The 16,848-nt window shown below is 34.1% G+C and overlaps 1 protein-coding gene across 7 annotated transcripts in view; it reads left to right on the top strand.

Annotated features, from left to right (window-relative positions):
* The window catches only part of MYCBP2 (MYC binding protein 2), a 263,283-nt gene that overhangs the window by 182,376 nt on the left and 64,059 nt on the right, over positions 1-16,848 (top strand). For 6 of the 7 annotated variants that reach the window (XR_010658547.1, XM_065902278.1, XM_065902280.1 and 3 more), the window contains 3 exons: positions 11,025-11,249; positions 12,086-12,218; positions 16,077-16,199. Coding sequence is in view for 6 of the 7 variants with exons in the window: in XM_065902278.1 (XP_065758350.1) it covers positions 11,025-11,249; positions 12,086-12,218; positions 16,077-16,199 (481 nt within the window). In the remaining variant the exon portion in view is untranslated. The remainder of the gene's footprint in view (positions 1-11,024; positions 11,250-12,085; positions 12,219-16,076; positions 16,200-16,848) is intronic. The other variant, XM_065902281.1, reaches the window with a different exon arrangement.

The raw sequence follows: 16,848 nt of genomic DNA, 5'->3' as shown, positions 1-16,848 counted from the left end.
ATAAGTTTTTATTTTTAAAAAAAACCTTAGTATTTTAAACAATTGAATTTATTTAAAAAGAATCTGCACAAAGCTTGCTTTTTCTGTCAAATCAGCCACTATGTTATTTGTTTTTCTCCTTGATAGTCCAGAGTAGTGTTCTCCAAAAGGGTGGTTATACAAAATGATGCTTTTGAAAAAAAAAATAGTAGAACTTCTCTTTGGATTTATTAATCACATTATTTTTTCTATTCTTTTGTATTTGTTTTATAATAGTACAATGGGGAAGGAAGCTGTCTATATATTTTTAACTAATAGATGGGTGATAAAGTCTAGAGAGTTTTGGCCTACTGCTTTTTTTTTTTTTCCATCTAGGGCTAGAAACTTACCCTTAAATGGTTTTAATCCATCTCTCAGTATAGTAACCAAATATTCCTCAGGATAATGAAGATGATATTTTAAAGCAGTAATTACAGTAGCCATTGTGTTTATTTTGTTAGCAGTTTATATTTTAAATTTTGACCAATATAGGGTTTTGTATATTTTAAGGCCCTAATAAGGCATTGTATAAGATTACATTATCTTTATGACGTCCTCTGCTTCAAAGTATTTTTTCCTAATTCCTTTGTGGCTCATGTGAGGAGGTACTTTTGGAGGAGGAGGATATTCATACAGCTAAAACAAGAGAATAAACAAAGGTAGCAAGGATGAGCAGGAAGTATTCTGAATCCCACGGCTTCATTTTGGAATCCTCATGTTCTGTTACTTGATGCTTTTAAAATCTAGCCAAGAGATGGTTTTTAGCAGACAATCTTGAGGTCAGAGAGAGAGGAGGTAATAAAGGTAAGAGGGAACACTAAATGGAGTGAGCCATACAATTACTCAATGGCTTTTCACTGCTCTGTGAATGAGGAGGTTATCACTGACTTTACTGGAGACAGAAAGCAAAAGGAAGCAGCTTTTGTTATTTTCTAGTTTGTCTTTATGTTGAAACATCACATGAATTCTCTTTTGATGTAAGTAACTCAGAGTATCTGGTATCACTAAGAAAGGTGAGATTTTTCTGGTTCCTTAATTTTAAGGATGATAGTGACTTGAGATCCTTACAAATTAAAAGATGTCAGTAGAAAAGGTGGGCATCAAAGAAACAGGTAAGGAATCTGAAGGCTGAAAAAGGAGGAGAAAATGGAATCGAGGGCACACTGGTGAATTGTTTTTGTGATGGTGTGTGTGTCAGTAAGTAAGTTTTTAGGAATGAGGGAGAAAGGGAAGAGGTGAAAGAAACCATGATTCCCATAGGAAAGAGAGAAAAGCCTTTAGCTGAGACTAAAACAATTGAGTTATGTTAGAGAATTTAGAAATGCCATAAGAATTTGTAGTAATATTTGAGAGAAATAACACGGTCTGACAAGGAAAACTACTTGTTTGGGGATTGTTGCTCCACCAAGGACCCAGTGAGACCACTGGATAGATCCGTTCTGGAGACACCCTTCTTCCCCCATGGCCCTGAGTCTCCAGAATTAAAAGAGCCAGGAAAGCAGACAATAGTGCTGGCCGGAACTTCCTGGGCTGCTGTGACAGGAAAATAGGGACAAAAGGGAATTTCAGATGCTGATGAAAGAGCGATTGAGAGCACCAGCTGTGGGTTGCAGCTTAAGTTAGAAATGTGAAAGGATTAGTGGAGGGTCCAAGGGACTTGGAGGACTTAATAAAATGCAGCAGTATAGTGAATGCACTGTGCTAAAAGAGCTGGAAGGAGACAGGCAATTTGTGTGATATGTAGCATATTTGAAATTGATTTCATACTTAGAGCATTTTATTGAATGAAATGGATCATTAATGTGGCCACATCCACACATACAGGTGCTGGCAACACTGACCTGTGAGCTTTGAAAGAGAGTTTGTTTACCATTGGAGAGAGGGTCCCATTAGGCACAGTATTAAGTTGTGGGACAAATGGGAATAATTAGCTGTTGGATCAGGAAGAAGCCTAGCATAGTTCTGGTATAAAAATAAGAGGACAGGTAGATGACCTAAGTAAGGATTTGCATTGTATGTTTGTGAACAAGGAGGACAGAGGGGATGTGTGACAACTGGCATGGGGCTTCAGACGGAACTGGTATAAAGTTGCTTCAGTGTGGGTGTTAGATGGAAACTGGAGTCAGAGCCTGGCATAGACAGGGACAGGCTGGTTTCCAGGGTTTTGATTTTCGGGACCAGGACAGGCCTCTCCGACAGTCAGTAAGCTTTCCGTGAGTACCTTACTCTGCAGGACAGAGCATATGATTCCATCTCATCCCCTCAGGGGACTAACACAGCTAAAGAAATGCACTTTGCTGCTGCTTCCTTCGCATCTCTTACCTCTTTTACTACTGGAGAAGTAACTTGCCACCTACTCTCCCTTTTTATACTTCTTTGGTGAATGAATCAGCTGTCAGTTATGGCTAACCATTGTAAAACTATTCAGTCAGACAAAAAGAAAGCTGGCAGATTTGAAATAAAATTAGAAATTATCAAGGACTGATGCCACTCACTTAAAAAGATGCAAAAGTACCAAAAAGTTGCCTTGAGCAGTCTTTACGTCAGCGTGTCCAACTTTCTCTAGTTAAAACAATTTTGTGTTCACATGAACGCATGCACCGTATTTGGAGCCTGCTCAAGCAAACTGATGGGGAGGATAGGGGTAGGGATTGGAAACTGAACACTGAATATTTGATGATCTGTTTTATGATCTGTTTTTTAAAAAGATTGCCATAAATAGCCATATTTAGAATAAACTTTAAAGTGATTTTTGTTACCCTGTGCTGTTTCTGTACTCATATTGCAGAACCCTGGTTTTCATTGTAGATACGTTCTTTAGCCACAGTTTGGCCTGACTGGCAGTAGTTCTATTTAGATGTCGTTTAAAGTAAAAGTGTTAGTCACTCAGTCCTGTCTGACTCTTTGTGACCCCATGGACTGTAGTCCGCCAGGCTCCTCTGACCATGGGGTTCTCCAGGCAAGAATACTGGAGTGGGTTGCCATTTCCTTCTCCAGGGGATCTTCCCAACCCGGGGATCGAACCCTGGTCTCCTGCATTGCAGGTAGATTCTTTACTCTCTGAGCCACCAGGGAAGCCCTTAAATGTCATTACTTTACTAAAAAATAATGACATCCTAACTTGGTTCAAGTATGACTTTAGTAATGCTCTTGTTTAGAGATTAAACAGCATTAGACATTCATATTATGAGTGTTCTTTCTAAAACCATTTTTAAATCAGTGGAAAGAATCAGGATAACTGTGAAGAACACAGATATTTTCTTGTGAGGTACTCATTGTCTGTTGAAACTTATTGCCCCTTTTAGAATACACTGTTTAACATTGCATTTTAATCTTTGTTTATGTTATTTCATTTCTCTAAAATGCTTTTGCTTCCTTTCCCCCCACCCCCGGCTTTTCTAATAATTTGCTAATTGGCCAGACTCAGAAATTTCTGTTGACATTGCTCATCCATGTAGTTAGTTATCACTTCACTAATTGTTCATTCAACATATGAGTCCCTACTGTGTACAGACACTCAGCTGGGAAGAAGGCATTGGGTGAAGAGGCAGAGGGGAGGGGATTCAGAATAATTAAGAGTGCGGTTCTAGTTCTCGGAATGCTCGCTGTGTAATGTGACAGATGTGCTGTATTCACAAAGTTAAGTTGCACTGTGATAAGTTACAGAGGGGCTTCACTTGGGAGGTGACATTTGAGGCAGTCTCAGAGAAAAATTGCCAGAACAGAGTGATGGAATTTCACATTAGAGAATCAAATGTCCAAAGTTATGAAGACATGCTGCGTTTGGTAACTAATAAATAGTTAATAAGGATGAAGCATGAATTGAGGACAGAAAGATTCTACATACTGGGGAAATTAACTTTCTCCCTTCCTACTCAGGTAGCACTTTGTCTGTAAAAGCAGAAAAGGCTTACATCTTTCTCCAACTGCTCATAATGTTTAGTTTGTTTTCCTTCTTTTTAGGCCATTTGTATTTATATACCTCTTATTTCTGTTTCTAAGCTCCTTACGGGTTCAGTTCAGTTCAGTAGCTCAGTCCTGTCCGACTCTTTGCTACCCCACGAATCGCAGCATGCCAGGCCTCCCTGTCCATCACCAACTCGCGGAGTTTACTCAAACTCATGTCCATCTAGTCGGTGATGCCATCCAGCCATCTCATCCTCTGTCATCCCCTTCTCCTCCTGCCCCCCAATCCCTCCCAGCATCAGGGTCTTTTCCAGTGAGTCAACTCTTCGCACAAGGTGGCCAAAGTTTTGGAGTTTCAGCTTCAGCATCAGTCCTTCCAATGAACACCCAGGACTGATCTCCTTTAGGATGGACTGGTTGGATCTGCTTGCAGTCCAAGGGACTCTCAAGAGTCTTCTCCAACACCTGGGTTAGGACTCACTTAAGATCCCTTCTTACTCCTATTTGTTTCTTCCAAAGTGTTAAATATTTTATTTCGTTTGTGGCAGACTTCCAACATTTGTTGAATGCTAAATTTTAATTCTTAGCATTTGGCATGATCATACTGTTTAAAATAATTTCTGACTGTCTTATGCTCCTTACCTTTATTCCCTCATTTAATTTTCAGTATATCTATTTGATGTTAAGTTTGTATCATTCTCATTTTTCCAATGAGAGAAGAGAACTATTCTTTGAAGATCATAAGTAATGGAGCTAGTTCTAAAACTCCAGTCCGTATAATTCCAAAGCCCATGTTTGTATGTTTAGTCTGCCTTCATCTAGTGAAGACATAAGGGTAAATGCAGTTATAAGAGAATAAAGTAAATATAGCTGTAAAAATCATATTACTTTGGCTATAATTCCACAATTACATAAATACAAATGCTCATAACCCTAATGGTTAAATGAGGATGAATACTGTGATGTATGTTCAAGGATACCTGGGGAAAGCTGATTTTAAATTAAAATTCTTAAGATTTGGAAACTACACATGTAAGCTAATAGAATGTTTCATACACCAGGGAAAATATAAGTTTAAAAAGAGAGAGAAAATAATTACGCACATGATGTGGGAAACATTTGAGTGCCTGTGATAGAGCCTAAATTTTTTGGAAAACAAGTTTACTTCTATTATAAAAATAGATACTAGTCATTTGAGATTTATAGGCACACTTCATTGTCTACTTTGTCAAAAATGAGGTCTTTTAACATTGTGAGGTTGAGTGATAAAGTTTATATCAAGGAAAGTAGATGATACCTCATTATAAATATTCAAAGATGTGTTTATAATGCTAATATTATTCAAATTCTTACAGAAGCAACTTGAGTGTCCATGTAATTATACAAACCACTTTCTACTTACTTAGGCTGATTGATGTTCACATATAGAAAGTAGGTTGATTTTTCTAAATTTGGGGACTCTGAAGATTTGGAGGAGAGAAGGAAAAATATCATTTGCTATTCTCTCATATAATGTTACTGAGAGTACTTGGTGAAATTAGCATATATTTCATGCATTTTATGTCCAATTTAATTCTTTTGGGATACCTAATGATGCATGGTAGTCACAGCTTTAATATACCCCAGATTTCTTAGTTTTGTTTTCTTAACAAATTTGTGTGTATGTGTATGCATAGACCTGTTTTTCAGTCTTAGTAAATACTAAATATTTACTTAATACACCATTAATAAATATGTTGTCCTTAGGTGGGTGTCAGAAGCTTCACTTCATTCTTAAGCTTGACATTTAAGTTTCCTAAACAGAATGGAATTGAGGCCTTAAAATAACACTGTCATGGTATATATGTTGTATTTAATTCTCCTGAGATACTTATCTTTTTCACTTTAAAAATAGCGATTCCTAACTCTGTGCTCAGGCATTGGGCATGTTTGGTCATGTATTTCACCATAAAAATTATTCTTTTATTTTGTCTCTTCTATGCCTTGAAGCTTATTGTCTTAGAGCTGCAATTTGATGCTCATCAATTTAGTTAGTTTTTAGCATACTTTAGTTTTCTGATTTTATTTGGCAGAACATTTTTGCCTTCAGAATAGTCATTGAGGATAAGATGACTTAGGTTATTGTAGATATGTGTGTATTTGTGTATGTATATATATGTATATGCATACATACATATATAATGGTACTCATTAGTCTATGAAATTATGCAGTATAAAAACTAATTTATATGTTTTAATAGTGAGAAATTGAGACTTTGAGGAAATTAGTATTTTCATGCATGTTCATATCTTTAGATAACTTTTCCTATATTTTCGAAAGAAACTATGAAGTATATTTTATTTTTAAACTTCAGTTTTCTGTTTGGTGCTTTTTTGATTCTTGATAAAGGCAATATTTTTAGGACACCATGTTTTAAAAATAGCCTTAGAAAAAAATTAATAAATAAAATAAAAATAACTTTACAAATAAACCCGTGTACACTAAGAATTTTCTACAAACGTAGAGCAAAGCAAAAGAAGTGTCAAATTTGGATCCACATATAATTAACATATACAAATTGTATTGGCAATTGGTTACCATGGTTAGTAGTTACATCACTTTAAGGTATCCAAAACTATTTCAGATTAGCATGAGGATATACTAACTCATGCTCTCAGACTCACTAAGTTTAAACACTGAAATAAAGATAAAATTTTTAAAATTGTCAGTCACCACATTGCTTCTTTATTCCTAACCCAATCTCCATTACTTCTTACAATGTTTTTCACATTGCTTTTAATATTAGAAAAAAATTATGCTAAAAAATAGAATATGCTGAAAAACATTGATAATGTTTTAGTCCAAAAGTCTGTACCACTATTGTCTGAAAAGGAGAAAAACCTTTGAGCAAATACTCCACAAATTCTTATGTACATGGATGAACCAATAAGGAAGGGCACCTTTTCACCCCCAAAATGGCATTTCAGAATGCTTTGCAACATGTATCCACTTCACCTAAAGAGAAAGTACCCTGTCTGCTATTTTTAAATGTGGAGGGAGCTTTGGTTTTTGTTTTTTGTTTTGCATTTATCTGTAGACAAATTAATAGAAGCATTTTCCCCTGGCTTTTATATGTCTTATATTTCTGTGTTAGCATAGATATATGTATATGGATGTGTATCTACATCTGTCCATATACGTATATACATGAGGAAGATACAGAACTGGAGAATATGAAATAAATTCTCATTATGTAAAATGACATACAGTTGGTTTGGAATTTTGTTGTTCACAACTTTCATTAACATTTTTAATATCCTCTTTTTTTGTATTTATATAAGCAGTAAAATTGTGTAATTGCTAGTTTCTGGAAAGATTTTAAGTTCAGATCAAGTAAATATATTTAATAGAATGATATATATATCTATGTAGATGTATATCATTTTAACTGTCATGAAAACATTTTGTGAAAATGTTGATTTTTCTGGGACCGTGTTGCTGTGAATTGGTTGTTCCTTAACAGAATATATTTAGACTGTATGTAGAGATTCTAAATGCTCTGTGTATTTCCTAAACTTTTGAAATGGAGAAAACTAGATCTACCTTTTGATAAAAATTCAGATTTTTTTTTTCTCTGTTTTTCTTACCAAATTTGCTAACAGCTTTTAGTAACATTTCCAAGTGATTTTTTTTTCCCCACTTATAAAAGAGAGCAAAAGTGAAAAAATGAATTAGACTTTTTTTACTTTCTGATTTTTTTTGTACTTTAAAAAGTAATAACAAGTTCATGTATACTAACTACATGCGCTTATTATTCATAGTCCTAGTTACACTATCTATACAATCTGTATTCTTCACATTGTCTTTATAAACAGCAGACTGTTTTTTTATCATAAAACAAATCTGGCTTTACTGGAATAGATACGTCAGTCATTTAAAGGAGTTTTAAGTTGTCCGTCTTGCACTGTCTTAAGCTTGAAATCAATGTCTGGCTCTTAATTGTAGCAAATGGCATGACACACTATATCCATGGAGAGCTTTTGGCAAAAACTTACCTCAAATTCTCAAAGAAATGAGAATTTCTTTGGTGTGTGGTTTACTCAGGTGGCTTCAGTTTCCCTGTAGTGAAATGATATTCTGGTGCTGGTGCTGGTGTACAGAACGTTGTTATTCCTGTGAATGCGTCTTCTACAGATCATCTCCTGTTCCCTTTCTTTGTTGATATTTTTCTTTCTTAAACTTTGTCACTCAGAATATCTTTAATGCTAGCCCAGGAGTCAGGGATTTGGACGTATTTGCATGGACTTCCAAAGCTTTTTTCCCCCAGGTGAGTTAACTGTAAGGAACAGTCATACATTATGCAGGTATTTCAGCATGTATAACAAACTTTACATTATATCTTTGAAGCCTGTGCTTAAGATTAATAATTTTTTTTTTTTTACTAAAAGCAATCTACATACAAAGTACTGCAGTTGAGTTTTCCCATAAATCCTTTCCCTCTATTTCTGCCAAAGACTGTATTATTCAACTTTTACTTGACTTCAGATTTGCTATATTATATTTAATTTTATGACTAGCTTCTCTAGCAATTATATACAAGTCTAGCTTTTTCAGACCTTGCTTATTAAGTGGGAGAATTTCAACGCCATGGCTATTCTGTTTTTTCCCTAGCCTTGCTCACTGCTGTTTTGAATATTCATCTGAGAATGGGATGGAAATGCAAGGAGCAAAAAATAACATTGCAGTTCGTCAGTTTCATATGATGGTGCCCAGGTCTTAAATCTCTGTATTGAATAAAACATGAATTTTAGAATTGCTTGAGAATAACAGACATAGTTCTGTGATTTTAGGTCTATCAGTTCTTTTTATACTGTTCAGTATTTTAAAAAGAGGATAAATTTTGCTGTACATTTATTAATTTATATATTTCTTTAATCAATAAAGTATTAATTAAAATATTTAATTCCTATTTTGTCATTCAGTAAAGAACTTGCAGTTAGTATTAGTTTTTGCCAAGACTTTTCTCTCACTGTTACCCTGAGTGGTCAAATGAGAAATATTGTCAAAACTTAATTAAATGCTCAAAGTGTATCAAAGACCAGTGAAGCTGATTTTTCACTAAATCTATTACTATTTGCTTAGTTTTTACATCATACCATGGAATTTTTAAAACATCAGTTGTACATATGGCTAATTTTACTCTTTAAACTAGAAATAGTTTTATTTGCTACAACTAAATGATGTATTTGCTAAAATTAATTATTCACCTCTAGACATTTTAAATGTTTACTGAAAACCTCGTGAGTACAATAGCCCAATTAAAGCTTAAACCTTACTCTTGATTTTGAGTACTGTCTTTGTATTCTTACAGGTGTGCACATGTATAAATTTTTACAAATATGCACACATAGGTATATAAATGTATATTTTATTTTAGATTTTAAAATTTTCAAATAGTTATAATTCTCATTTTCATGAAATTGTCAGGTAATAACTGAGTTTTGGATTAATATGATACAAAATTATACTAAAAGTAAATAAATATTGTCCATACCTTGTATTTGTGTAAGTCAAAATTGATGATTGTTCATCACCACAATGAGATTTGCAAGATATTATGTGAAGGTTAATAATGGATTTAACATTTTTCCTGACCAATCCTATATTGAAGTCACAGGTACAGAGAATTTTTGAATCTACATTTTTTTAACCTTATGATTTTATTTTTAGTTTCTACCACATAATGGGCATCTGTACATATCTTTTAGAATGATGCTACTCTTAGGGATAGAGCTATTCAGTCATATTTTATCTTGCATAATGTATTAATAAATTTTTAAATTTTACCCTATTTATAACATAACTAAATATCAATTTAATTTTAACCTAGTGTTTGAATAAGTGTTCCATTATGATCAGTTTTTACTGTATTTGAATAGAGCAATTTGTAGAGCCTGTATCACTGTGTTTAAAAGTGTAGTTTTGGGACTTCCCTGGTGGTCCCGTGGCTAAGACTCCTCGCTCGCAATACAGGGACCCTGGGTTTGATCCCTGGCGGGGAACTAGATCCCACATGCCACAGCTGAAAGATCCCACGTGCCCAAACTGAGACCTGGTGCAGCCACATAAATAAATACAAAAAAATGTTTTAAAGTGCAGTTCAGATGTGTTTTAGAGAAGTAATAATGACAATGGAAGAAATTCCAGTGTGGAAATTTTGTTTACATCTAGTTGGGAAAAAGAGAAAATATGGGAAGGTTGTTCTTTCTCTTTATTGCATTTATATAGAAAGTAATTTCATCATGGCATTCAGATTCAACAAAAAGTTTAAGGCATGTTCTTTTCTTTCATTTTTGAAGTGATTCTGATATCAAAATACATTATATTTATACAAGCTTCATTTTTTAATGTTAATCTCTCCTCTCTACTAAAACATGATCATCTTTTTCTGTTAATAGCATTAATATATCACTGTCTAATAATAGCCTAGCAAATCAACGAGACTTTTATTTGTGCTATATTAAGAAAAGGTGAGTTATTAAACTCTTATAAGTACTCTTATTTATAACTAGTTAATATTGAGTAGTCTTATTTCTTGCACATTTTTCATCATTGTTATCTCTGTTTATAGATAAGTCTCCAGAATTTTCATACCTGTTTTCCTATTTGTTAATAGTTATTACAAACAAAAATGGAAGAAAATGAAGATTTAGACTTTTTAACCCATACCAACAGGCAGTAATGCAATAAGAAAGATTCAGAATTCTTCAGTTGTGGTTCACATAGTCAATTATTTTCATTTCTCCGATTGTTAAATATTTCACTGACAGAAGTAAAATCAAGTACTACCATGTTCCTCAAATTAGAGGGGACAGGAGCTAAAGTTCAGCTGCTCTCCTGCTATAATTTTCTTCACCAGCTCTAATTTAAATATTATTCAGAATTGAAAAGCGAAAAGATTCTTTAACATAGTGTTAACAAACACTTCAGTTATCTCTGGATATGTGCTCTTTTTCTTAGTTGATGTATTACGGACTTGCTTTAAAAGCTATTAAGAGTATATCGAAAGTGATAATAGATTGTATTTTGTTTACTTTCTTTTTCCTATTCAAATTTTCAGGAACCTAAAACTAATACTGATGACTTTTTCAAAGACATAAACTCCTGCTGCCCACAGGAAGCCACAATGCAAGAACAAGATATGCCGTTCTTGCGAGGAGGGCCAGGCATGTACAAGGTAGTGAAGACGGGACCTTCCGGTCACAACATCAGAAGCTGCCCTAACCTTAGAGGTATCCCAATTGGAATGTTAGTTCTGGGAAACAAAGTCAAAGCAGTGGGAGAGGTATGGATTCTTGTAGCTTCATGACTTCTAAGACATTCATTCTTAATATAATACAACCAAAGCATCTCTCTCTTCCAGAGGTTGTCATTTCCATCCCAGGTTTTTAAATGTTAATGTTCTTTATCTTGACTTGTGTTGAAAATACTAATGCTATTTTTCTGTGCTTTTTTAAAATAATTTTATTCTCATAATTATTCTTGTGAAAGCAATGTAGCAAAATGATTTGTACTGTTTATAAATGTTCGGTATTTGCACATATCTCTCCGTTATTACGAATGTGTACTACACTGTCATGGACGAACAGCACTTTAAAATATTTGCTGTGAATCAGCATGGAGACATGTTCCAAGGGTTTCATTTCTTTGTTCCCATCCGTGAGTCTCACTGAAGTCCTGAGCAAACGACATCACTCTCTCGCCCACTCTGGCGTTTGCCTCAGCTGATGTGGTGTGTCATGCTATTTCTCGGCGTCAGGGGCCCTGCAACCCAAGTAAGAGAAAGCGTGCTACGTTAGGGCATTTTATGTGCCAAACAGAGAGCCACGTGTGTGGGGGTACCATTTAAATTTATGTATGAATTATCCTGTGCCTTAAAAACATACTGTTGTTACTGAAGTCATTCAGTAGCTTACTGAATGACTACTGAAGTCAAAAGTGAACATTATTTTACAAGATTGTTTATTGATTTCTGTCTTACCTCAGGCTGTGGTCTTAATTTCAGAAACTAACTTGATGATAGAGAGTTACTGGAATAATTGCTCAAACTTGTTGCTGCTCTTCGGCCTGAGTGCTCTGAAAGAATCAAGCCAATCAATCATGCTTTTTGTTATGTACTAGGTAACCAATTCTGAAGGTACATGGGTGCAGCTGGATAAGAACAGCATGGTAGAGTTCTGTGAGAGTGATGAAGGAGAGGCATGGTCCTTAGCTAGAGACAGAGGCGGAAACCAGTACCTCCGACATGAAGATGGCAAGTTGGCTTAAATTTGTGATTTATTCCGCTTTACCTTTGCAATCAGAAATTTTAAGTGTACTGTATTTCTTCTGTTGTAAAGAGCTTTTATGTGTGTTTATTTCTGAAGTAAAATCAAAGCTGAAGGTTTAAAAATCTTGCAAGTGTTGAACTTTCTGTGTGAAATACCTAGGTGCTAAGTGAATACACATAAAAGAAGAGAATTAAAAGGAAATGTGAAACTTAGGAATTGGTCTTGTAAAACCTGCTTTTTTATTTCATTAATAAAATCATAATTTTATTAAATGTTATTAAATCATAATTGAAATGATAATTCTTCTGTTCCTGTTGAGGACTAGACGTTTTACTCTTTCTACCATTAAATGGGAGTTCGGTTTTCAAGCCACTGATCATTGTACTTCTCCGAGGCAATTTCATCCTATTGAATTCTCTGCTAGTTAAAGGAGCATTGAGGATATGCATAGCTTCTTTTGGGGTTTTCCTATTTTGTTGTTAGAATTTCAGCTTTAAACTTTATTTTGCTGTTTTTCAACAATGACCTTATTTAATAAGAGATTTTCCATTTTGTCCTCTCTTCATTCTCCTGGTGGCCAAACCTTGTTCAGACCATGTCATCATGTGAAAGTGAAGTCGCTCAGTCGTGTCCAACTCTTTGCAACCCCATGGACTGTAACCTACCACACTTCTCCATCCATGGGATTTTCCAGGCAAGAGTACTGGAGTGGGTTGCCATTTCCTTCCCCAGAGGATCTTCCCGACCCGGGGATTGAACCTGAGTCTCCCAGATTGTAGGCAGACGTTTTACCATCTGAGCCACCAGGGAAGTCATGTCATCATTTAGGTGAAGCTTTAACTGATCCTGACAGAGTAAAGGGTTATCTCTGATCCTAAATATCCCAATTCACTGCGAGAACAAAACTGATATTACATAGAAGTTAATTTTTATTTCTTCATATTCAGATTGTGCATCCCTCGTGGTCAACCACAGATTCTTTATCTTTGTATTCCTACTGCTAAAACAGTTTTGGCACATACACGTTGTTCACTAAGTTTTCTAAATGCAAATTGAGTCACAAAAGTATAATCAAAATAAGACTTTTCTACCAAATCTCAAAATTTATAGATAGGGTCAGACAGTTAAAAGAACATGCGATTTTTAATCCAGAAGAGTATAAAGTTATAGTAACCATTATCCAAGAGGTAATATGGCCATAGTATAGATAGATTCAGGAAAGTTTGGAATTTGTATGGATAACAGAGTATGTTTAGATTTATTAACATGGTACATTAAACATTCTCCCATTTTCCTCACAACATGCCTTTGAGATAGGTTATATAATCTTCATTTTACAGTTAAGGAAACTAAAGCTCTTAGAATTTATAATGACTTGTTATACCACTGGATACCGGGCAGATGAAAGGCTTGAGCCAAAATCTTCATTCATATTTCAAGTGCTGTGCTCATTATACCACGCTGCATCAGTTATCCCCTGAACACTACTTGAGAACCTGCTTCTTTTCCCTTGTCTTTTACGGATACATTTTTCTTACTCAAGGATGATATCAAAAAATAATGTTCTGAGAGAGTAGAACTGTTCTTCATTATGTTTTGAAAAGTAGAAGACTTCATTTCACATAAATCAGACATTTTACAAAATAACTTTAGCAGTTATAGTATACTTACTACATATATATTAGTAATATATTTACTACATATCCATCAGTCTTTAAACATTTCCATTTTAGAGAGATATTGAGATACAAGTGAAAATAACCTAAAGTGAGATCAGCTTTTTATAAACATAATTAAATAATCTGAGAATGGTTTAAGTGATTTTCAGAGCCTTTGTAGCTTAGACATCATTTTAACTTTTAGCACCAAGGCTTCCCTGGTGGCTCAGAGGTAAAGGATCCACATGCGACGCAGGAGGCGTAGGTTTGATCCCTGGGTCGGGAAGATCCCCTGGAGAAGGAAATGGCAACCCGCTCCAGTATTCTCGCCTGGGAAATACAAAGGACAGAGGAGCCTGAGCTACAGCCCATCAGGCTGCAAAAGAGTCGGACACAATTTAGTGACTAAACAACAAGCAACAGCAGTCATTTTAACTAGCAATGAGCATAAATTGTAGCAGTGGACTCTGGACCTACACTGCCAGGGTGCTAATGCCAGCTCTGTAGCTTTTCTTTCATTTGTCTGACTTTGGCCAAATTACCTGGTATCTCTGTGCCTCTGTCTTCTCATTTACAAAATGAAGATAATTTATAAGTTCAATATGAAAGCCAAGTGAACAAACAACAAAGCTGGCAGATGGTAAGGTTAGCTACTATTGTTAAAATGTAAAATGCTTTCCATACTAAGGAGTAAGATTTAATATGGGAAATTATATTCCCATCTATTTAGAAAGTAGAAGGTTCTTTCTATATAAAATGCTTCTTAAATTAGGAAGTTGTTTCTACTAAAGTATATACTCAACCCTAAAAGAGGTGTTAAGTTTAAATTTCTCTGTAATCGCTTAATGATTTTTTGCTGTATGTGTGTGTGTGTGTATATATATATATATATATAGTGTGAATCTTAATATTTTGACATAAAATCTGGGGTCATAGGAAAGAGATAAGAAGCTAGTGCCTTAAAGTCACTAAGATCAGTTTGATGTGTTACTCAAATAGTCTGCTCATTGTAACTGAATTTAGTATGGAAATAAGATTTGGCACTATAATAATTTATTCATACGGATTAGCGTAAGTAAAGCAAAACCTTTCCTCTTTGTAAAAATCCTTTGTAGGTCTTTGATGTCTGTAGATAAAGCTAATAGGCAAAGATACCGCTGTGGTCAAAACAGACATACTTGGTACTTACACCTTCTCAGTCTAGAGGGTGAGAGCAAAGCTGTCTTTTCCATTCAGATGGTTGTTCATGGGTAAATTTCAGAAGAAATATTTCGCTGCTGAAACACCTCATACTGAAGAGTTTTGCCTAAGAGAAGTGCTCGGATTGGTTTCTTGAAAAAAAAAAAAAAAAAGCCTAGACATGCTGGTAAAGAGTTCGACCATAGACCACCACCAGTAGAGCAGAATTCTGACTTATGGGTAGGAAGAAAACATTGCCACTTTCTTCTAATTCCATTTTCAGTTTAAAGGGATATAAATTTTAAAGTATATTTTAAACTATCAGCTATTCATAATGCTGCTTTAATGGAATAAATACTATTTTTTCTTTTTCACCATTCATTTGATAGATTTTATTTTGCCTTTTATTAGTTACATTGTGTTAATAAAAGTGCTTATAAAACCAGGTTTATCATCCTTCCATTTAGGGAATATATCTTTTATATAATGAGTAAAAATAAGTACAAAGTTAAATTTTCCATAATTTTCACACTGAGAACTTAAAATATTTTATAAGTGAAAATTTCTTTTGATACCATATACTTAGATATTTTGAAAATACGTTTCTATTTGAATACTGGTATAGAAGATATTTTAATTTCTGATTTATGGGACATCATTTTTATTTTATAAAATGTCCTTGTATAAGTTTGTTACAAATACAAGTTCCTGGTTCAGAAATATTAATATACATTCAGTGATGTATCCTGCCACAATAAAAGCAAATTGACTCCATAAGAGCATTTTCCATTTCTAAATATAATAGTGGATTACATAGATGAAAACAAAGCTTGTCTTGCACTTCATCGGTGTCAGTGGCTTAACTGGCAGACTTGTTATCAAATCTAAATGTGAGGTTATTTTGAAATTTGCTCATCATAAAAATCTTTCTTGCCATTTTCTCTCTTTATTCTATAGAGAATAGCATATAGGAAACTAATTTTATAGATGTTCCTTTTATTGTAGAACAAGTTCTTCTGGATCAAAATTCTCAAACTCCTCCTCCAAGCCCGTTCTCAGTACAAGCTTTTAATAAAGGGGCAAGCTGCAGCGCCCAAGGATTTGATTATGGACTTGGAAATAATAAAGGTAGGTGTTTAAAAATGAGTTTTTTACTTACTAACAGTTGTAATATTTTCATTACCTTCTCTTATACCCGTTATTATTACTGTTCACCCACAGAACTTTTTTAAAGTTTGTTACTAGAAAACTAACAAAATGCTTATGAAAGTATTCTTTTTTTTTAATTAGTATTTTTTATTGAAAGATAATTGCTTTACAGAATTTTGCTGTTTTCTGCCAAATGTCAACATGAATCAGCCATAGGTATACATATATATTCAATATGAGGGTATTCTTTTAACAAGTTTTGGTCTTATCCATTTTAGCTTAAGTTTATAGTTCTTGTTTACTTGTTCCCATTTTATGAACACTCATTTTTAATTCACATCATTAAGTTTCTTTGTCACTATATCTAGTACTTTTTTTGATCATCCATTTGCTATTAAATGTTAATGAGTAAAAAAAGAGCTCCAAAATGATCTGTTTAAAATCAAAATATTTTGAGTAATATTTTTAAGTAATATTGTATATTAGCTTTATTAAATTTGTGTGATTTTGAATGTAATCAGTTATCTTAGTTAATTTTGAATTACATGAAATTATATATTTGGGTTTGATTATATAATAAAACCAAAAAATTATAAAAAGTAAAACAAAACCCCTAAGCCATATAAAC

Source organism: Muntiacus reevesi, chromosome 11, assembly GCF_963930625.1.
Source record: "Muntiacus reevesi chromosome 11, mMunRee1.1, whole genome shotgun sequence".
Lineage (NCBI taxonomy): Eukaryota > Metazoa > Chordata > Mammalia > Artiodactyla > Cervidae > Muntiacus > Muntiacus reevesi.
This window is presented reverse-complemented; position numbering and strand designations above follow the sequence as displayed.